Consider the following 23,603-nt stretch of genomic DNA (forward strand, 5'->3'; position numbering starts at 1 on the left):
TACAGGCCTCGATGTCTCTCTGGAAAGAAATCCTTGCTCTAAGGTCATCAGCTTTCTTATCCAAAGAATGAACATTAGCGAGTAATATACTCGGAAGCGGTGGGTGGTGTGCGCGCCTCCTAATTCGAACCAGCAGGCCGCCTCGAGTGCCTCTCCTCCACCGGTGATGTTTTGGGTCGGCCTCCTGAATAAGTTAAATTGCTCTGGGGAGAGTGAACAAAGGATTTGCTCCAGGGAAGTCGTATTCCTGGTCATAATGCTGGTAGTCCTGGTGAGTTACCACCGCTCTAATATTCAATAGTTCTTCCCGGCTGTATGTAATGACACAAAACATTTCCTGAGCCAATAATGTAAAAAAATAGTACATCAAAAAACAAAATACTGCAAAGTTTTCTAAGAGCTAGTCGCGATGCTGCCATCTCCGTCAGCACCATCGACACATCCTGCACCAGGATTTACACCATACCCTGTTCCAGGTGAAACCCTACTTACCTGCGGGACAAAGCATGCCTTATCCAGTTCCAGCAACACCAGGCTTCCATCCAGTTTTAGCCGTGCCCTATCCCAGTCCAGATGCACATTATCCTGCACCGGGACAGATGGCACTCTACCCGGAGCCTGCTAATTGCCTCATCATATATAAGTATCAAGTGCTCATGGCCCACCTGAAACTACAGAGTGCAGTCCAGCTCGCTAAGGCCTACATGCACAACATGAGACCTTACACTGCTGCCTTACAAGCTCTGCAGGACAAGTACGGTCAGTACTGTCTATCCACTCTGGTAGGCATGCTCAGGACCCTTGAGGGGCAGAACGGCTATGAGCTCAGATGTGGATCCAACATCGACCGGCTCTTGAGCAAGATGCCACAGAGCTACCGGGATGAATTAATTGAGTACTGCTTTGATCCTCAGGACTGGCACGGACCAGACGTACACCCTGCACAACTTGGCAGCCTGGTTGCAGAAGAAATCCCATGCTAAGCGCATATTAAGCAGAGCTGCAGTCCTCTATTAATGTGATATGCCTAAGCCATTGGAGAAATCTGCTTAAATCTTTTTCAATGCAAGTGGAGATCCAAACCCCAAGGAGCCTGCTCAATCCAAGGAGAAATCCAAACCCAAGCCATACTGTCTCCACTGTGACAATAAAGAACCCTTTCTCAACTCATGTAAAGAGTTCAAGAAGCGTAACACAGGACAGATTGTCAAGTGGTTAAAGGATGGAGAAAAAAAGCTGGACGATCCCACAAAGCTGATGCTTGCACCCTCAGACGACCTTGCAAGACATGTAAAGAGCAGCACCTAACGATCTTTCATGACACCATACAGGAAAAGCAGAAAAGCAGGCTCATGTTGAGTGTCCCTAAGACCAAGGTATACTTGGACAGACCCAACCGATCAGAGAAAGTAATGCTAAAGATCATGAAGGTCTTACTTCACAATGGAGACCGAGCCCTGGAGACATACGCTGTGCTCAACGATTTTCATCACCTGTTTCGCATGATATGTTACAAATTTGCAAAACGTACAATATGTTAAGAATTTGCAAAATGTATGATATAATACAAATTCTAGCTAGGTGGCTAACGTTAGTTAGGTCGCTAACATTAGCTAGGCTAGGGGTTAGGGTTAAGTTTAGGAGTTAGGTTAAAGAGTTAAGGTTAGGGGAAGGGTTAGCTAAAAGGGTTAAGGTTAGGGTTAGGGTTAGCTAACATGCTAAGTAGGCACAAAGTAGGTAAAAAGTAGTAAGTAGTTGAATTAGCTAAAATGCTAAAGTTGTCCATGATGAGAATTTAACTCACAACCTTTGGGTTGCTAGATGTTTGTGATATACACCCACCCATCTTTTTTACTTAACCATACCAAATATTATATCATACTAAATCGAGTGTCTCAGATTTATGAATAGAATAATACGAAATGCTCTGGGACCGGGCTGGTTTGTTTTGTATTTTGATTGGTCCCTGAATCCATAGGTGGCTGTTTTGAAATGTATAAAAGCCATCTTCACTTTTCTATCTGTAAAGCCTTGATGAAAGTTATGAAACCGAAATGCGTTGTTTTTTTACGTTTAATAATGAAGCACTTTATCAAGTGTTGCTGAATTTCCTATTCACTTCAGTTTGCTCCTGTATTCATGCGCCTTGGTTGGAGGCGTTCCCTTCCCTTTGCTAAAAATCACACCGGTGTTCCTCAATCGTTCCATTTATTGGAAGTTTTGTAGTCAACAGCTCGTTTTATTATCAATACATTGCTCTAGCGGTAGGCAATTATATGGCAGTGCTTCCTCGAGACTGCAGTGTCGTCACTAGTTTCCACAGCCACAAAGTAATACACCTCGCCAATGGAGAGATGTACTGCTTGGAATCTTTACCTACGATAGAAATAAGCTGAAACAGTTTTATGTAATTCATTTCATTATTCTTTTGGCCAAATTTCATATTCACAAATGTAAATTAAATAAAAAAAATCTTACCTTACAAAAATAAATTGAACTGTATTTTAAGATAATTAAACAATAAAAAAAACTGTTAGAATGATAAGTGTATGTATGTCCCTTGTGTAATGTGATATTGTACCCCCTAGCCCAATTGTCCATTGTATATTATTCATATATATACTTGTGTTCCCACATGTACTTCCTGTATTGATTTGTTGTTAATTAAAAAAAAATATATAAATAAATAAATAAACCTCGCCTATTTCTACAATGTATCTTCTTAAAATGTTATTTGAAACCTAACCACACTGCTTAACTTATGCCTAACTCTAACCTTAAAATAAGACCAAATAGCTCATTTAAGTTTTCATTAATATTTTGACTTTGTGGCTGTGGTAACTGGTGGAAACCAGACTGCAGAGGGAGAAACGAAACTGAAAGTGCTTGCATTGACGGGAATAGAATCTCGATTGATGCATGTTGATTTAACTATTTGCACTGCAGTTAGCCTACTCTTCCGTGTGCTTGTCTACGTGACTCAGGACTTCGATGTGACCAGGCATTTCGTGTATATCTCTGATCAACCTGATCGATGGCCGCTGACAAAGATAACGACGCCAACATCTGTCTGATTGAGGATTTCAGACCTAGGCTGCGGAAACTCATTGAAGTCGAGTTTGTACTGGATCACCTGAACTTCTTAGACAATGACAACAAGGACTTGATCCGAACTAAGGCGAGAAAAGAGAGCAATCTAAAGGCAGTGGATCTACTTATTGATACAATCATCAGGATCCGGCCACTTCCGAACGGTTGGTTCAGGGAGTTTGTGGATGCACTGTCAGCTGGGGGTTGTAAACATGCGGCCACCTACGTGGAGGATAGCCCTCCATGTCCTGCTCTGGAGGCAGAGAATGACAACTGCGTCAGACTAATTGAACTTCTGTCGCCAAGTCTTTTGGAGATGAAGACTACTGATGTTTGCTGGGACTGCTTTTCTAAAGATATTCTCACCGCAGAGGATCGTGAAATTGTAAGTAGTTGTATGTGCGTCGTCCGGGTTTGACCGGGGTAGGCCGCATTGTAAATAAGAATTTATTCTTAACTGACTTACCTAGTTAAATAAAGAAATATATGTGTAGACTGTATGGTCTGTTGGATTCGACATTTTGAACATTGCGATATTAAAGACATGATAGATCAGACGCATAGTATATTAAGGAGTGAGATCTGTAGAAAGACAGACCGGCTGTGGAATGTGCTGGGTGGACGGGAGGAGATCAAATGATTGCTATAGGGGAGGCAGATGGACATCTGTGGGTGAGGTCAGATCCCCTGAAGGGAGTAATAAGGGTTTAGTATCCTGTTACCCTCTTCCTGTGGAACCATAATATGTAAGTGTAACCGATGTGAAATGGCTAGTTAGTTAGCGGTGGTGCGCGCTAATAGCGTTTCAATCAGTGACGTCACTCGCTCTGAGACTTGAAGTAGGGTTTCCCCCGCGGCTTTTGTGGCGCAATGGGTAACGATGCTTCGGTGGGTCAAAGAGAGGGACAGTTGTCGGTCAGTTGTTGAGTATAACAATTATTTTAAGAATTATAGATACAGAACTCCTTTATGCAATCGCGGTGTCAGATTTTAAAATAGCTTTTCGGCGAAAGCACATTTTGCAATATTCTGAGTACATAGCCCCGCCATCACGGCTAGCTAATTTGACACCCACCAAGTTTGGCCCTCACCAAACTCAGATTTACTATAAGAAAAATTGGATTACCTTTGCTGTTCTTCGTCAGAATGCACTCCCAGGACTTCTACTTCAACAAATGTTGTTTTGGTTCCAAATAATCCAAAGTTATATTCAAATACCTCCGTTTTGCTCGTTCGTTCAGGTCAGTATCCGAAAGGTGACGCGCGAGCACATTTCGTGACAAAAAATGTCAAAATATTTCATTACCGTTCTTCGAAGCATGTCAAACGCTGTTTAAAATAAATTTTTATGCTATTTTTCTCATAAAATAGCGATAATAATCCAACCAGGCGACGTTGTATTCATTCAAAGGCTGAAAGAAAAAAATTGAGAATTCTCATGATGCGCTTCTCAGTCTCACTGTTCCCAGCCTGACCACTCACAAACAGAGCTGCTGTACTTCGCCCAGAGACGGCAGACACCCCATTACACTTTCTGGCGCCTTCTGAGAGCCAATGGAAGCCTTAGAAAATGTCACGTTACAGCAGAGATGCTGTATTTTCAATAGAGATGCAACAGAAGGAGAACAAATTGTCAGACAGGGCACTACCTGTATGGAATCTTCTCAGGTTTTGGCCTGCCATATGAGTTCTGTTATACTCACAGACACCATTCAAACAGTTTTAGAAACTTTAGTGTTTTCTATCCAAATCTATTAATTATATGCATATTCTCGTTTCTGGGCAAGAGTAGTAACCAGTTTAAATCGGGTACGTTTTTTTTATCCGGCCATGCAAATACTGCCCCCTAGCCCCAACAGGTTAACCATTCGGAATGAGTGCCTCAACTTAACCCTTAAAATTTGACATTTTGAGAAACGGAACGATAGAGTGCAGCAGGAGCAACAATCCCCTGACTCTGGATCAGAAGGTTTTGTGTTCGATCCCAGTCGTGGACACTGGTTTAAATTTTTATATTAGTGTTTTGGAATATTTTTTTCTTCTATTTGACCTTTGGAGAAATGGAATGATACAGAGCAGCAGAAGCAACAAAAACACTTCGAAATTTGACTTTTGGTGAACGTGGATGAATGTCTAATTCTGCAGTGAGACCTTGTTGAGCTACCAGTGTCACCCCCGCTTACCCCCCTGCTGTGTACCGGAGTCCTTCTAGAGATAACTATCTAGCTAGCTAGCACACAGTGTCCTTCGCTCCCACATGCCGAACACCTGCCCTCGCCGACGTTAATAGAACTGCGGGAAAACAGTGCCGACAGGCGGGGGCGAAGAACACTATCTACCGGTGTCCTATCTATCGTTAGCTAGATAGCTACTTATCCCACCTGCTGTGTACCGTAGTTAGCTAGCTAGCACCCAGTGTCCTTCGCTAATGCCTGCCGAACACATGCCGTCTTTAACAGTACTGCGGGAAAACACTGTCTACCGTTGTACTAGCTAGTAGCTAAAAAATAATCCACATATTATTGTTTGTAGATCAGTGGCACAAAGTCTCAGTTGAATCCATTTTAAATTCAGGCTGTAACACACTTTTGGGGGGGGGGGGTCAAGGGGTGTGAATACTTTCTGAGGGCACTGTATGTATGTATGGTTTCATTCAAATCAAAAGAGGTGCTGTAAAAAAGTGATTGATTTCAAATGGATTTATCCCACATCCAGCAACGCAATTGCACTCTTCTCGGTACACAGGTGGGAGGCTGGGGCGCTCCAGTACAGTACAGGACTGCATGGTAACAGTATGGTAATGCTCCGTAACGTTGGATGCCAACCGCTGATAAATTCCACAGAAGAAAAAGCGGGGGGCGACAACGCCGCTAGCTAACGATAGCTAGGACACAGACGGTGTCCTTCGCCCCCACCTGTCAGGCACTGTTCTGCTAACAAGGGCAGGTGGGAGCAAAGGACACTGTGTTAGCTAGCTAGGAGGACACCAGTACACAGCTAGCTAGGATACTGGTAGACCGTGTCCTTCGCCTCTCAAAAACTAAATGTATTATTTGTTTCCCTTTTCGGCCACATTTTAATAGCATAGACAATCAGAGAAAATCATTTTTGAGCGTGGTATGATCGTCAGTGCCAGAAGGAGAATGGCAAAAATCATCAAGATGACATACGGGCCCCAAACAGTCAAATAATGGTGCAGTGTACAGAACAGCATCACTGAATGCACAACTCATCGGTCCTTGTCACGGATGGGCTATTACAGCAGACGACCACACCGGAATACACTCCTATCAGTTAAAAACAAGAAGAAGCGGCTCCAGTGGGCAGCTGTCATCAACATTGGACAGTTGAGGAGTGGAAAAACGTTGCCTGGTCCAACGAATCTCGGTTCCTGTTGCGTCATGCTGATGGCAGAGTCAGGATTTGGCGTAAACAGCATGAGTCCATGGCCACATCCTGCCTGGTGTCAATGGTACAGGCTGGTGGCGTAATGGTGTGGGGAATGTTTTCCTAGCACACGTTACGTCCCCTGATGACAAATCAGCAATGTTTTACTGTCCCGGAGAATTCAAGCTGTTCTGCGGGCAAAGGGGGATACGTCCCGGGAAAAGATGGGTGTACCTAATAAACTGTCCACTTAGTGTATTTATGTAATATTTCTCTGGACCAGATGAGGGCAGACTAATGCCACTAACTGCACTGCAGCTTTGATGTGAGTGCATAACTCTTACATTATCCTATATTTAACTGATTCTATTTCTGTTTTAGATTTTAGCTGAATGTCAAAACCGAGGAAATATGGGTGGTGCTCGTGAACTACTCAGGAGAATCGTGAGATTCCCGCCCGGATGGTTCTCCATCTTCTTGAAGGCCTTACAGAACACTGAACACAAGAACCTGTTTAAAGAATTGACAGGGGAGTCACCTGGTGATAACTTGATAGGTAAGATTTTATAAATTGCCCATATATTGTCCTTCATGCTAGCCTAAACCATGCTCCTTTGAACTTGAATAGTAGCTTTGAATAAGTTGTACATATTGCCTAGCCTATCCCTGTCTTTTTCTCATCATGATATAATTTATAACATGATCAATACAGCAGATGAGCCAGGTGTCCTGATGGCTGTGAATGAAGCTCCAGGGAATGTGGATCACATGGTGGAGGAGGGTCCTGTAGAAGCAGCAGGGAACTCTTTTCTCCCAGAGCAGGAGACACTGGACAGCAGTCTGGACAGCAGTGTGACCAGCATGCATCTGGATGAACCTTCAGAGGCTGACTCAGAAACTGCAGGTGCAATATAACACAGTCATACCCTTTTACTGACCTTTACACCATTGATCATGAGAGTCAAGGTTGTAGTACTGTGCCTTTTGTTCATAAAGCGTCTCATAGTAGGAGTGCTGATCTGGGGTCAGTTTAGCATTTTAGATGATAAACTGGGGGGGGGGGGGGCTGTTCATAGGTCAGCACTCCTCCTCTGCGACGCTTTATGAATACGGCCCCGGTTGGATATTCAACCTTTAAGGATAAATAAGTAGAGTGCTAGAGGAAGGTGCATTGGAGACACATTTTTGAAACACTGAAGCAGTACTAGTTCAAAGCAGTAAATTCAGTTGAAGTCGGAAGTTTACATACGCTTAGGTTGGAGTCATTAAACTCGTTTTTCAACCACTCCACAAATTTCTTGTTTTACAAACGACTATTATTCTGACATTTCACATTCTTAAAATAAAGTGGTGATCCTAACTGACCTAAGACAGGGAATTTTTACTAGGGTTAAGTGTCAGGAATTGTGAAAAACTTTGGCTAAGGTGTGTGTAAACTTCCGACTTCAACTGTACAGTATTTATACTGAACAAAAATATATACGCAACATGCAACAATTTTACTGAGTTATAGTTCATATAAGGAAATCAGTCAATTGAAATAAATAAATTATGCCCTAATCTATGGATTTCACATGACTGGGCTGGGGTGCAGCCATGGGTGGGCCTGCAAGGGCATAGGCCCACCCACTTGGGAGCCAGGCCCAGCCAATCAGAATGAGGTTTTCCCCACAAAAGGGCTTTATTACAGACAGAAATACTTCTCAGTTTCATCAGCTGTCCAGGTGACTGGTCTCAGACGATACTGCAGGTGAAGAAGCCGGATGTGGCGATCCTGGGCTGGCATGGTTACATGTGGTTGTGAGGCCGGTTGGACATACTGCCAAATTCTCTAAAACGATGTTGGAGGCGGCTTATGGTAGAGAAATTAACATTAAATTCTCTGGCAACAGCTCTGGTGGACATTCCTGCAGTCAGCATGCTCCCTCAACTTGAGACATCTGTGTCATTATGTTGTGTGACAAAACTGCACATTTTAGAGTGGCCTTTTATTGCCCCCAGCACAAGGTGCACCTGTGTAATGATCATGCTGTTTAATCATCTTCTTGATGATCTGTCAGGTGGATGGATTATCTTGGTAAAGGAGAAATGCTCATTAACAGGGATGTAAACCAATTTGTGAACAAAATTAGAGACAAATAAGCTTTTTGTGCGTATGGAAAATATCTGGGATCTTTTATTTCAGCTCATGAAACATGCAACCAACACTTTACATGTTGCATTTATATTTTGTGCAGTATAAAATCTGTGTAAACAAATGTTAACACATTAAACTGAAATTATCACACTGAGATGGATGGATGAAAATTATTAACACGTCAGTTGTGTAAATAATTATTGTTTTTATATTTTTAGACCTATATAGTGGCACAGAAGAACCAATGGAAAATGGGACACCGGAAAATAGCTTGGATCTCTCAACGTCAGGTAATATTTAATTCACCTTCTCCTGTTCTGTTTCATATGCAGCAATTTTTGGAAAATAGCTCAACCCCTAATCATTCTTTGAACAAAAGTTAGAAACTGTATCTGACATTACCTTAGAAAATAATGCAGTTGGATTACATGTTAGATTCATAGCAGAGGCTCTTCTTAAAACAGTTTGAAGTGTTGCGAGTCATCAGTCAATCACAAATATAGTCCTACTGAACTCCTCCACCACGTACAAAATGGGGAACCATCAAAGTCACACTTGAAGGGGAGTTCTAATCATCCCTCACTCTAGTCTGCCGTCTGCAGTTTTGGATTAAGTTAGCAGCACTTGCACGGTGTCTGTTAGCATTAATCTTGAAATGATAATGGTGGAATCAGTTGAACACTTTTGGGAATGAGTGATTAAATGCTGGAACTATGTAGGAGAAGGAGAGGGAGCTTGCAAAGCTTGCTCAAATGAAGGCCAGATGTGCAATGAAATCCAGTCTGCTAATGTTGTTTCTTCTCAACCTGCTGTGATGTTAGTCTTATATTGCATCATGTCCTCATAACATTCTTTGAAAGCTCTCTTCATTGTTTTATGCATTTAAAACATTCCATAATATCTGTCAGGACCTCGATCAATCGAATTTCAAAACCAGGTGTTGCGCTGATGAATAATTCAGATCCCTGAAAATAATTAGATGAATTTGTAATTATAGTAAAGTTATAATAAGCATTGTTGCTTGTACTTTAGTTAACATTTTGAATATGATAGAATGAAAGGAACTTTCAATTGCTTTTTCCGTTTGGAGGAGAATCCATAGTTTGGGTGAGAGAGAACTGGAATGAGAGACAAGTTTGAATGGAAGAGTTCCTGGAGCCTATCCTATTTGGCTCAGAGAATAGGTTCCATGTGTATCATGACAAGCCACACAGGTTAAAGAGGATGGAGCATAGCCAAAGCTCCCAATTGCAAACACATGCTATTTAGAGTCCATATAGGGACTAAATGAAGAGTTGGATGTTGTTACATGGTTATGATTCAGTAATATGCCAAGAGTGCGCAAAGCTGTCATCAAGGCAAAGGGTGGCTACTTTGAAGAATCTAAAATATTTTGATTTATTTAACTCTTTTTTTGGTTACTACATGATTCCATATTTATTTCATAGTTGTGATGTCTTCACAACTCTACAATGTAAGAAATAGTAAAATAAAGAAAAACCCTGGAATGAGTAGATACAGTACCATTATGTTAGACAGTGATGCCTTGGGATCCACATGTTTCACACGCTTGAAATCAATTTAAGTATGAAGGCATTTGCTTTTTTAGAGGCAACACTTTTAGATTTCTCACCTCACATAAAAAAATGTGACTGGTTAGTTCACTTTAATAGGCTTTTATAAATCAGCCAATTGATATTTATACCATGAATCCGCCACAAGGGGTCTGTGACATCATGATGATGATGATGATGCGGAGTGATGAGTCATGGGAAGTTAATGTGAAGCCTAACACACCGACGCGGACAGCTCCTGTCACTCAAACCAGCCTCTGACACCACTGTGTGTCTGTTTGTATCGCCTTTATTTTGACTTACTCTCAATCTTGCTTACATTACTCTGCTATCAAGACCGTGAGTCACCATATTCAGCCACATGTTGTGGATTTTTTATTTATTTAGCTACTCTGGAAGTTGGGCAGAATGCCTGATGTGAGCAGATCCAATACATATGGGGTTATGGTGCGTTTCCATAAACCTGTGGCATGTGTGCTCTGCGGCTTAAAGAAGACATTGGGAGTACTTCATTAAAATACAGTATATTGCATTCTGCTTTCTCCATCAGGTGGAAAAACACTCTGTGTGGGATTCATATCTTATTGACATGGCATTAACCATGGTGGAATCTCCTCTCTAATAAGTCTGGGATTTGCTGATAAAAGACCAGGAGAGCAAAGTTCACTGTCTATTTCCTACTGAGTTTAAGACAACATATCTCTCCGTTAGTTTGTGTTGCAGGAGTCCAATTTAATAATGTTACTTCAGACGAGAGACCTCTAACATACAATGTATGCGTAGGGAGATTAAAATGTTTTCCTTGTAGTTATACATGGAAGCACACCTGCTTTTTCCATGACATAGACTGACCAGGTGAAAGCTATGATCCCTTATGTCACTTGTTAAATCCACTTCAGTCAATGTTGGTGAAGGGGAATAGGTGGGATAAACAAGGATTTTTAGGGTGCTAATGTGGACAACCGTTTTGATCTGAACCCCTCTCCTCTACTCTACAGGCTGCATTGCCGCTGCTGCTGAAAGCCCCCCAAAAGATGTCATTGTTCTTCGAGATTATCAGATGGACGTGGCCAGGCCTGCCCTGGAGGGAAAAAACATCATCATATGTCTCCCAACAGGAAGTGGTAAAACCAGAGTTGCTGTCTATATTACCAAAGAACATCTGGACAGCAGGAGGAAAGAGGGCCGACCAGGGAAAGTGGTTGTCTTGGTTAACAAGGTACTCCAGTTTCCCATACAATGTCCCGTACACACAACCTGTCTGTACAGTATGTGTGTGTATTGTCACATACTGTAGCTAGGCCTATAGAGATCACAAAGAAAGCTGCTAGCACAGTACAGTACTGGGCATGACACAGTTAGTCTCTACTCAACACAAATCATTTCTTTAAGAGTAATAAAATACACCACTTTACAACAATCAGTTTGGCAGTCATTCCCATGCTCTTTTTCTATATTGTAAAAACCATTGTCATATCACATCTAGCACGGTTCACATGTAGGGTATGCTGGTACTCATTTTGGGTGCCGCTACGGTTTATATTTAAGTGCAGGAGCTTCACAATACTTTTGAGCTAATATTATATGAGGTGCAGGAAGTCCAGCAGTAGAAAAATGTAGGTGCCCGTACTCAGCTCCAGTGAGCTCCTGCCCAAGTCAAGCACTGCATACAGTGGGGGAAAGAAGTATTTGATCCCCTGCTGATTATGTACGTTTGCCCACTTACAAAGAAATTATCAGTCTATAATTTTAATGGTAGGTTTATATGGACAGTGAGAGACAGAATAACAACAACAAAAAATCCAGAAAAACGCATGTGAAAAATGTTATAAAATAGTTTGCATTTTGATGAGGGAAATAAGTATTTGACCCCTCTGACTTAGTACTTGGTGGCAAAACCCTTGTTGGCAATCACAGAGGTCAGACGTTTCTTGTAGTTGGCCACCAGGTTTGCACACATCTCAGGAGGAATTTTGTCCCACTCCTCTTTGCAGATCTTCTCCAAGTCATTAAGATTTCGAGGCTGACGTTTGGCAACTCGAACCTTGAGCTCCCTCAACAGATTTTCTATGGGATTAAGGTCTGGAGACTGGCTAGGCCACTCCAGGACCTTAATGTGCTTCTTCTTGAGCCACTCCTTTGTTGCCTTGGTCGTGTGTTTTGGGTCATTGTCATGCTGGAATGCCCATCCACGACCCATTTTCAATGCCCTGGCTGAGGGAAGGAGGTTCTCACCCAAGATTTGACAGTACATGGCCCCGTCAAATGATGCGGTGAAGTTGTCCTGTCCCCTTAGCAGAAAAACACCCCCAAAGCATAATGTTTCCACCTCCATGTTTGACGGTGGAGATGGTGTTCTTGGGGTCATAGGCAGCATTCCTCCTCCTCCAAACACGGCGAGTTGAGTTGATGCCAAAGAGCTCCATTTTGGTCTCATCTGACCACAACACTTTCACCAGTTGTCCTCTGAATCATTCAGATGTTCATTGGCAAACTTCAGATGGGCATGTATATGTATTCATGAGCAGGGGGACCTTGCAGGCACTGCAGGATTTCAGTCCTTCACGGCGTAGTGTGTTACCAATTGTTTTCTTGGTGACTATGGTCCCAGCTGTCTTGAGATCATTGACAAGATCCTCCCGTGTAGTTCTGGGCTGATTCCTCACCATTCTCATGATCATTGCAACCCCACGAGGTGAGATCTTGCATGGAGCCCCAGGCCGAGGGATATTGACAGTTCTTTTGTGTTTCTTCCATTTGTGAATTATCGCACAACTGTTGTAACCTTCTCACCAAGCTGCTTGGCGATGGTCTTGTAGCCCATTCCAGCCTTGTGTAGGTCTACAGTCTTGTCCCTGACATCCTTGGAGAGCTCTTTGGTCTTGGCCATGGTGGAGAGTTTGGAATCTGATTGATTGATTGCTTCTGTGGACAGGTGTCTTTTTTACAGGAAACAAGCTGCAGTTAGGAGCACTCCCTTTAAGAGTGTGCTCCTAATCTCAGCTCGTTACCTGTATTGAAGACACCTGGGAGCCAGAAGTCTTATTGATTGAGAGGGGGTCAAATACTTATTTCCCTCATTAAAATGCAAATCAATTTATAACATTTTTGACATGCGTTTTTCTCAATATGTTTGTTGTTATTCTGTCTCTCACTGTTCAAATAAACCAACCATTAAAATTATAGACTGATCCTTTCTTTATCAGTGGGCAAACGTACAAAATCAGCAGGGGATCAAATACTTTTTTCCCCCACTGTATAAACGATGCACACTCCTACACGTATGACTGTGTTATGAAGTTACTCAGTGTTCTTTTTCTCAGCATCTAAAATATACATCCCGATCCAATTTGAGAAATGTATTCAATAAAACACACAACACGATATGCATCTTCATTGAAGTAGAAATAACTTGAGTACCTCCCCAAACAAAAACAAAAAAACACAATCTGTGATCTTGTTGCACGCATTATTGTAACACACGTCCAATTTGTCAGTCTAAACATTTTTTTTATTAACTCTGTTCATAAGTAGTTGTACTTTCAAACATAAAGAACTGTACATATGCACCAGCTAAGTGCATACTGACAGTGAGAAATACAGTATTGCTTTCTTTTTAGAGACAGGCCCTCACATATTGAATGTGATTAACCGCTAGTCTTTCTAATAATTATATGTTCTCCTTCAGGTGCCCCTGGTAGAGCAGCATTACTCCACAGAGTTCTGGAAGTTCCTTAAAAACAAATACAAAGTTGAGAGGGTCAGTGGGGACTCCCAGCTCAAAATCTCCTTCACAGACATTGTCCAGAAAAACGATATCGTCATCTGTACAGCCCAGATTCTGGAGAACTACTTGGAAAGGGCTCACAGTGGAGATGACGATGGGATTAAACTTTCAGGTTTGACATCATTTTCTTGAACTGAGATTCCTAATTACTAAATCCGGGATGGGAGTAATGTTAATGGGAAACATATCTACAGTAAGCTAGGCATGTTTAAGTAAAACTTTGACCGTGGGTTTTATCTCCGCCTTAGTCCAAAGTCAGTTTGCTGGCCACAGCTATGGACGTTAAGCGGGGTTTGGAATTGGAAATGGAAAGTAAACAGGACGTGTTTCCTCTTGAGAATTAATTTGACAGGTTCTTGTCAGTCAGTTGCTTCCGGCTCTCCTGCTTGCTCTTGCTGGCACTCGCCAGTCCAAGGTGGAATATCCCTCCAGTGTAACATATGCTGTTTGTTGAAACGCCTGAGAGGTTTAGGTTTTTTTCTGGTGCTTTCCAGGCCACATGTCTGTTCAAGCCATCAGTGTGTGGCTGATCAAATTCACATGAGAGCCTCTGTCACTGCATCAGACTGAATGTTCCACTCCAGACTCTTATGCCCTCTGGGGAAGGGAATTATAGCACTTCTGTTTAAAGTTGTATTTGTGGATGTTCATACCTCATCACGTGTCTCTCAGTGCTGTGAAATACACATTTTAAACCTTTCTGAGAAATGGACTCTAGCGACACAGCAGTCATGCAGTAGGGTGGAAAATGCATCGTAGACTTCCTAGAAAAGTAGTGGTTAGTGTGGGAGGGCCTCAGACATAGAGCCAGACCAGGGAGGGTGTAATTTGTGGGTGTCAATAAACCACTTAAGTATATTTACAGCACTAGCATTATGGGAGATAAAAGAAAAGGGAATGTTGAATACGGGTAGTAAAGCTAGAGCCAACTATTGTTCCTAGGAGCCCTACAGCAATGTAACCAGACCCACGGCACAATGTAATGGGAAAATCGGACTTTAGAGGAGACTAAGTGATCAGCAGACCAATCTGGCCTCGGCGGAAGCTTTTCTACGGTCTATGAGGGTTAGACGGTTTTAGATTGTTGAATGAGTAACAGCGGGAATGTTTGTAATTTGAAATGTACACCAGCTGTCTCCTATATCCATTATATGGCACGTTCTTACGTTAAACCAATATGTTTCATTTTGTCTTCCAACAATCGCATGAGTGTATTTGCTCCTTGTTTCTGTCGTGTAGATTTGTCACTGATTGTGATCGATGAGTGCCACCACACACAGAAGGGAGGAGTCTATAACCACATCATGATCCGCTACCTCAAGCAGAAGCACAAGAACGCCAAGTTAAAGAAAGAGCAGAAGGATACAGTGGACATCCCACAGATCCTAGGCTTGACCGCGTCACCCGGCGTCGGGGGAGCCAAGAAAATTGAGAAAGCAGAGGAGCACATTCTACGAGTAAATACCATACACTACATCTCTTTTTTTTCTCTCTCCCTCTTTCTCATTCTCTCTCAAGACACACACCCTCGTCATTCTCATTCTTGCCCTAACTCTTTTCATTAAGCACTTTCCTCCCTCCCTGTCAAGCCACACCCGCCCTTTGTCCCTCCCTCATTCAGTTACTACTCTGCTCAGTGCTCACCCCTGCTCAGCCAAGCTGTTTCCAATGTTCCACATGGCCTCTGCACTTCAGGCAGCCGTAAACCTCACCATGCCTTTTTTAACCATGCCTACTTTGGGCTCGTGAGTGGTGCAGCGATCTAAGGCACTGCATCTCAGTGCTAGGGGCGTCACTACAGACACCCTGGTTCAAATCCAGGCTGTATTACAACCAGCCGTGATTGGGAGTCCCATAGGGCGGTGCACAATTGGCCCAGCGTCGTCCTCGTTTGGTCGGGGTAGGCCGTCATTGTAAATAAGAATTTGTTCTTACTGACTTGCCTAGTTAAATAAAGGTTAAATAAAAACTTTTTTTCACCACACAGGAAAAAATTGGAAACAGCTTTTGGTTTTAACTCTCAACGGGTCACACTGAAGTGGTGATGCAAAATAGATGTTATTGTTATTTTATTTGAATATACTCAGTGGTGTAAAGTACTTAAGTAAAAATACTTGAAAGTACTACTACGTTTATTGGGGGCGTCTGTACTTTACTATTTATATTTTTGACCACTTTTACTCCATTCCTAAAGAAAATAGTGTACTTTTCACTATACATTTTCCCTGACAGCCAGAAGTACTCTTTACATTTCGAATGCTTAGCAGGACAGGAAAATGGTCCAATTCATGCACTTATTAAGAGACCATCCCTACTTCCTCTGATCTTGCGGACTCACTAAACACAAGTGCTTTGTTTGTAAGTGGTGTTGGAGTGTGCCCCTGGCTATCCGTAAATACATTTTAAAAAATCTAATAGTGCCGTCTGGTTTGCTTAATATAAGGAATGTGAAATTATTTGTACTTTTACTTTTGATACTTAAGTGTATTTTAGCAATTACATTTACTTTTGATACTTAAGTATATTTAAAACCAAATACTTTTAGATTTCTACTCAAGTAGTATTTTACTGGGTAACTTTCACTTTTACTTGAGTCATTTTCTACTAAGGTATCTTTTACTTTTACTCAAGTATGACAATTGGGTACTTTGTCCACCACTGAATATACTGTGTGATTGATTAACAGAACACTACTTTGGAAGTACAGTATTGCATTGCTATGCATTGTGACTGATCTTTATTACAGAGGTAGGTGGTTTCTAATAAACCTCATCGTATTTGTTTTGATGTTTTTGCTCATTCGTTCAATTCATGTTCTGCCTTTTGTAGATCTGTGCAAACTTGGACGCATACAAAATAATGACGGGGAACCTTGGGGAAAACAAAAAAGAACCGCACAAAAAAATTGCCACTGCTGAAGAGAGAAAAGAGGTACTCTTTTAAAAAAAAAATGTATTTATTTATTCCCAGTAGAAAGAGGTGTATACATATTATTTCATGAAAATCCACATAATCCTGAGTTTTTGAAGTGTGTAAATGTATTTATGTACTTACATCTGTTTAATTATTTATTGTCAGGATCCCTTTGGTGATGTTATCAAAGGAATCATGAATGCCATTCACGTCCATGCTGAACTGAACCCTACCTGTGACCTAGGCACCCAGAACTATGAGCAGTGGGTGGTCCAGAAAGAACAAAATGGTGAGGGAACACATTTATTTTAATGTTCTTTTGATCTAAATATATTTCAACCATTCTCTATACCAACCAAGTGTCATAGCTGAATAAATAGACACCCTGTTATACCCCAAAAGTATACTGAACAAAAATATAAATGCAGCATGTAAAGTGTTGGTCCCATGTTTCATGAGCTGAAATAAAAGATCCCAGAAACTTTCCAGATATACAAAAAGCTTATTTCTCTAAAATTTTGTGCACAAATTTGTTTACATCCCTGTTAGTGAGCATTTCTCCGATGCCAAGATAATCCATCCACCTGACAGGTGTGGCATATCAAGAAGCGGATTAAACAGCATGATCATTACACAGGTGCACCTTGTGCTGTGGGCAATAAAAGGTCACTTAAAATTAGCATTTGTGTCACACAACACAATGCCACAGATGTCTCAAGTTTTGAGGGAGCGTACAATTGGCATGCTGACTGCAGGAATGTCCAACAAAGCTGTTGCCATAGAATTCAATGTTAATTTCTCTACCATAAAACATTGTTTTAGAGAATTTGGCAGTACGTCCAACCGATCTCACAACCGCCGACCATGTGGAACTACGCCAGTCCAGGACCTCCACATCCGGCTTCTTCACCTGCGTCTGAAACCAGCCACCCGGACACTGAGTTTGTACAACCAAAGAATTTCTGCACAAACTGTCAGAAACCGTCTCAGGGAAGCTCATCTGCACGCTCGTCATCCTCACCAGGGTCTTGACCTGACTGCAGTTCTGCGTCGTAACGAGATCCTGAGGCCCATTGTCGTTGTCGTACCATTCATCCACCGCCATTAACTCACGTTTCAGCATGATAATGCACATCCCATGTCGCAAGGACACAATTCCTGGAAGCAGAAAATGTTGTAGTTCTTCCATGCCCAGCATACTCACAAGACATGTCACTCATTGAGCATGTTTGGGATGCTCTGGATCGACGTGTAGGACAGTGTGTTCCAGTTCCCAGAATATCCAGCAACTTCGCACAGCCAATGAAGAGGAGTGGGACAACATTCCACAGGCCACAATCAACAGCCTGATCAACTCTATGCGAAGGAGATGTGTCGCACTGCATGAGGCAAAGGGTGGTCACACCAGATACTGACTAGTTTTCAGATCCACAACCTTTTTTTAATGTATCTGTGACTAACAGATACATATCTGTATTCCCAGTCGTGAAATCTATAGATTAGGGCCTAATTTATTTATTTGAACTGACTGATTTGCTTATATGAACTGTAACTCAGTAAAATATTTGAAATTGTTGCATGTTGCATTTATATTTCTGTTCGGTGTACGTTCCTAAGCAACTATCGACGTTTTCCTACAGCTGCAAAAGAGGAGAATCAAAAAGTGCGAGTTTGTGCTGAGCATCTACGGCAGTACAACGAGGCCCTGTACCTAGGCAAAACCATCCGCATGTGGGATGCCTTCAGCTTCCTGGACAAATACTTTGACGAGGAGCTGAAGAAGAAAGTGGCCCCAGAGGATGAGGAGGCCATCATCAAGACCGACACAGAGAGATTCCTTTTCACACTCTTTAAAGGTAGCTTACTGTACATCTAATGTTTTTAGTACACTGTAATGTAGCCCTACATAGATATCTGGGAGTTTATTTTTCACGGCTTTCTTCAAAATCTACTTTTTTGCAGATAGCAAAGTGAAACTGCAGGAGTTGGCTAAGCTTCCCCAGTATGAAAATAATAGCCTAGCTAAGCTGAGAACCAAAATCCTGCATGAGTTTACATCTAGAGAAAAGGCTAGAGGGATCATTTTCACCAAAACCCGTCGCAGTGCCATCGCATTAGCTCAATGGGTTCAGGAGAACTCCAAGTTCGAGGAAGTCGGAGTAAAAGCTTGCCATGTGATTGGAGGAGGAGGCCAGAGTGTCGTGAAACCAATGACCGCTGTGAGTGCACTGTTTCACATTTTACAAAGGCTGGCTGTCAGCCGAGTCTGCTTTTTTACTTAAACAGATTACTTTGAAAACATTCACTGTGAAAATGTACTTAAGTGGATGACGGTAGTATTACATCAAATTGGTTCATCTTTGTTTGACTAATGCACACTGTCATACATCCTCTTCTGTGTAAAGTTGTGCTTAATTACATTGTATTGAATAATGTATTTTGCCCACGTTTGTGTTTTTCAGGCAGAACAAAGGGATGTTTTGAACAAGTTTCAGAATGCGGAGGTTAACTTGCTGATTGCAACAACAGTGGCTGAAGAGGGTCTGGACATAGCAGCATGTAACTTTGTGATACGATATGAGCTCGTGACCAATGAGATCGCTATGATTCAGGTCAGTGATTTAATGGTTAACTGGCTTTGCCAAAAACATGTCAATATCCACAGTGTCATTATTAACTAAGAACTATGAACTTAGATTCTGTATCGTCTGCTAACTCTTTTGGTATGCGCCAAATAAACAGTATTCACTGGTTAGCAGACAATGTACTCACTGTCACACATGACTTCAAGCGCTCACTCACATGGTTTAATGAGAACATGTTTACTGTGTTTGTGTCTTGTAGGCCCGAGGCAGAGGCAGAGCTGAGGACAGTAGTTATACCTTAGTGGCAGGGGAGGGTTCTGGGGTCGCTGAACGAGAGAGTGTCAACGAGTACCGTGAGAAGATGATGAGCAAAGCTATCGATAAAGTCAAGAAATTAGATCAAGACGAATATGAAAAGAGGGTCAGTCTCCTCTCAACTCTTAACTGCCTGCTTGATATTAAATGAAATATATTTTAAGATTTCTTAAACCTAGTTGAGTAACGTCAACAACAACAAAAATGATATACTAATTGCGTTTTAATTGTTTGTTGCCAGATTAAAGAATTCCAGATTCAGGCGATCATGGAGGAAAGAGTACGAACAACCAAGAAGAAGCAGAAAGGAATGAAAAAGGAGAGCCCGTCCAAAGTGAAGTTCAGTTGTAGAAGCTGCAACAAACCAGTCTGCTCTGGGGAAGATGTTGAAATCATTGAAAATATGCACAGAGTCAACGTAACACCCCAATTTAAGTATGTTTTGCTGCAAACAGCTGTCCTCTTGTCAAAGTAACGCAACCTGTGCAAGTTTGTAGCCTACTATACAGTACACGGTTGTTGGTAAAGATGTGTTGTACACACGTTCTAGCATTAGAAAACTAAAAGATATACCCCAAACCCCTATATTCACATTTTAAAATGCTTGCCTTGAGTCTGCATACAGCCCCTCAACCACAGATGTAAGTTATTATTGAAACAATGTCTGTTTTCTCTTTTGCAGGGAACTTTTCATTCAAAGAGAAAACACCTCACTTGTTAAGAGGCTACTGGACTACGAAACCAATGGTTTCATAGCATGCAAAGACTGTGGACAGGTAGGCCTATGCCCCTTCCTAATTCTGTAAAGAGAGAAAGATGTTGGTGTTCACCTATAATAAACAACAATTGACGTTAAAGTTTGAAAGGCACTTGCAAATCAAGCAAGTAAGGAGTATTTTTTTTGGTGGGTTGCCTGAAGATTTGCCTAAAAATGTACATTTGCTTTTTACATGCAGGAGAGCCATATATTACCTACTTTACACCTATACATATGGGAGGAATCAGAAAGATCAGTACTGGAATTATTGTATTTTGGTTGTTATCAGTAAAAGATTCTCAGAGCAGGCTCAACTTGCCCAACTGCCATAAATGCCAAAAAGTGTCTGTCTTTCACTTAAACAATTGGGAGAAACCCAAATGATCAGTTTTAGGCTACTAGAATTCTTTCTGTTCGGTTGTTTTCAGAGTAGGCTCAACTTGCGTGACTGCTTAGTTCATTTGCCCAAGGCAACAGGGCAACCCTTAATGTCAATCCCTGAATAGATATTCAAACATTTCAATCTATATCTACTGTGAATGCACGTTACAAAGCCAACTGTCCACTCACATCGATTTTCTTCCTGCAGAGGTGGGGTTCAATGATGCTCTACCGTGGAATCGAGTGTCCTTGTCTTCACGTCAAGAACTTCCTGGTGACGTATGATGAGAAGAAGAAGAACATCAACAAGTGGAGCGAGCTGGGTATCCAGTTACCTGCCTTTGACTATGCTGAACACGCTCGATCTGTGGCCGAAAGTTCAGAGGATGAACAATCGATGTAATAATATGGAAACTACAAGAATTGGTTTGCGAAAAGTAAGAATCAAAACAAATGCATGCAGCTCCGTGTATCTGTGGTAGTTGGATTGAATAAATCAGCCTTACGTTTTCACTTGAAGTTACACACGTGCAAGCTTTTACAATGTGACTTTGCTCATATCTTTTTAATTGTGAAAGCCATAATTGATGCAGAATGATATGGGGGTTTCAGGTGTCTTATTTTTAACAAGTTGCTGCTTTTAATTGTCACTAATTAATCATAGTCATTGTCAATAAATTGAATAATACAATCAGTAAAATGTTGAATCAAATGAATAATGTGCTTTTGTGATTGAAAAAAAAGATCATGGAGAAAATATGACATTACTATGTGCCCTAGGCATTGCCATGCTTAATCACTGATTTGGGAAAACTGGTTCAGCAGGAAGAGAGATTACTAGTTGAATATGCCGTGCCAACATTTTCTTTTTCTCCATTTCCCTTTTCTTTAAAAACATTTCTAATCTGTGCTCCTAGACGAGCTGTTGTTGTTGTCAGACACTGCATACATCATGAATGGATCAAACTAAAGATGAAATTGAACTTCTTGACACACTTAATCTCCTCTGGTGTTTTTTCCCGGACCCTTTGGTACTTTCTAAACTACAGTGCACCTGTCAGCACACTATGTTTCTGTTTAGATCTAACACACTAGACAGGTGTTTTTTGTTGTTGTTGTGCATTGTCAGTAAATTCACTTATCATTTTGCCAATGTCCCAGGTGTGTCCTGTCCAGGGGTATGGTGATGTTGCCCTGGCAACTGTGATTTGATAGTTCAGGGAGTAATTAAAGGAAAGAATATGGGGGCCCCACGCTTACTTTTTTCTTCTTCATTGTTTTGTTTAATCCTAAAATCATAGCCTTCTAAATATTTCCAAAATACACATTTCTTCCATGTGTAAAGTGTATGAGGAGACAATAAATTGAGCAGGCAATTTGCCTCAATGTTTGTTTGCTTTCAATCCTCTCTGTCACTTGGCACACCACTGCATGGACTAAACTGTATATACTTTGCAGACATACAAATTAATCTTTATTTATTCACAAAATGCCTAGAACTCCACAACTTGCGAATGTATTCTATATAATTCCAAAGGTTACCCATGTTCACTGATAATAGCTGGACTGCTTGTGATATGTGGTGAATAGAAAAGCCACTTTCTAAATCTTGACAAGTTCAGCGCCCTCTGAAAGATATTTGGGCTGCTGACTTCGAGGAGGCATCCCTGTGACGAGTAAGCATTTCCATTTCCAAGCATTTCCTTACGGTTGCATCCCGGAGTTTAACAAGGGAAGCCAAGTGCAACTTTAATTGGAAGGAGTAATATTTGTATTTTTTTGGTGCTTAAGTTTCGGTTTTTCTGCGTTATGTTAATTATTTGGCATCCAGAGAGTGTGCGAAGAAGTTGACTTGTCATTCCACTAGCGGATGAATGCCTATACAGAATCGGTGCTACTGTGGTCAGTAAAACTAATGCACATTAGAAATACATATAAATTGTGTTTTTAAATGAATTTAACGAGACGCCCCATCAAAATGATCTTTGCATGAAAAATACATCACAAATGTTTTGTTGCTAATATATATAAAGAAATCCTGTGTTTCGCATTGTGAAGCATCATGTTGCCTTGTCTTGCTTTATGCAGGTATTCGCTATCTATAGGAGAATAAGACAGAAATGTTACTTTTTGAGACACATGAGCAAAACGGGGTCACTTCAAAAACAAAACTGATAATGACAAGGAATGCATGCATAGTCTATTGGAAGCAATTGAATAAACAAAACAATTAAATACCTGATATCAATCGCAAAGTATAGATTTTATACCTAATAATGGTGTCATTGAAATAATCTGCCAGGGTAAAAGGCCTCGTGGGGCTTCAGTCCTTTCCTAACATGATAATGAACTTGTGGATATCTGTCTACAGTGTGTCAGATCTAACATAAACATATCTTCAACGAATCAGTGGAAATTGTACTGCATCCACAGAGGCAATAGCGATCACTTGGTGGCAAACACATGGTTATCGGTATACTATATTGCATGTAGTAGGCCGACTTGAATTTGCAATGTTCACATTGGTGGTTCAATAAACCCCATCCTATCTCATCTTTGGATTTTGCGATTTATAAAATGTAAAGAGTTCTAGAATTCTAAAAACAAGACTAATTCATGAATGCTCCTACTGGAAGTTGCAGTGAATCAACAAACTAATTTGAAATGTAAAATCACA

General features: G+C 41.3%; 1 protein-coding gene across 2 annotated transcripts; it reads left to right on the top strand.

The window, feature by feature from the left end:
* The first annotated feature begins 2,866 nt into the window (after window positions 1-2,866).
* ifih1 (interferon induced with helicase C domain 1) lies at window positions 2,867-22,305 on the top strand. 2 transcript variants are annotated; one of them, XM_029703294.1, is made up of 16 exons: window positions 2,867-3,475; window positions 6,859-7,033; window positions 7,190-7,381; window positions 8,833-8,904; window positions 11,187-11,407; window positions 13,877-14,087; window positions 15,215-15,432; window positions 16,805-16,906; window positions 17,054-17,177; window positions 18,529-18,744; window positions 18,851-19,107; window positions 19,351-19,500; window positions 19,733-19,894; window positions 20,030-20,223; window positions 20,471-20,564; window positions 21,135-22,305. In XM_029703294.1, the coding sequence occupies exons 1-16, from the start codon at window positions 3,035-3,037 to the stop codon at window positions 21,327-21,329; spliced, it is 3,024 nt and encodes a 1,007-aa protein (XP_029559154.1). In that variant the 5' UTR covers window positions 2,867-3,034; the 3' UTR covers window positions 21,330-22,305. The 2 variants fall into 2 exon arrangements, with proteins under 2 accessions (XP_029559154.1, XP_029559156.1); XM_029703296.1 differs by having other exon boundaries at window positions 7,193-7,381.
* The last annotated feature ends 1,298 nt before the right edge of the window (window positions 22,306-23,603 follow it).

Source organism: Salmo trutta, chromosome 20, assembly GCF_901001165.1.
Source record: "Salmo trutta chromosome 20, fSalTru1.1, whole genome shotgun sequence".
Lineage (NCBI taxonomy): Eukaryota > Metazoa > Chordata > Actinopteri > Salmoniformes > Salmonidae > Salmo > Salmo trutta.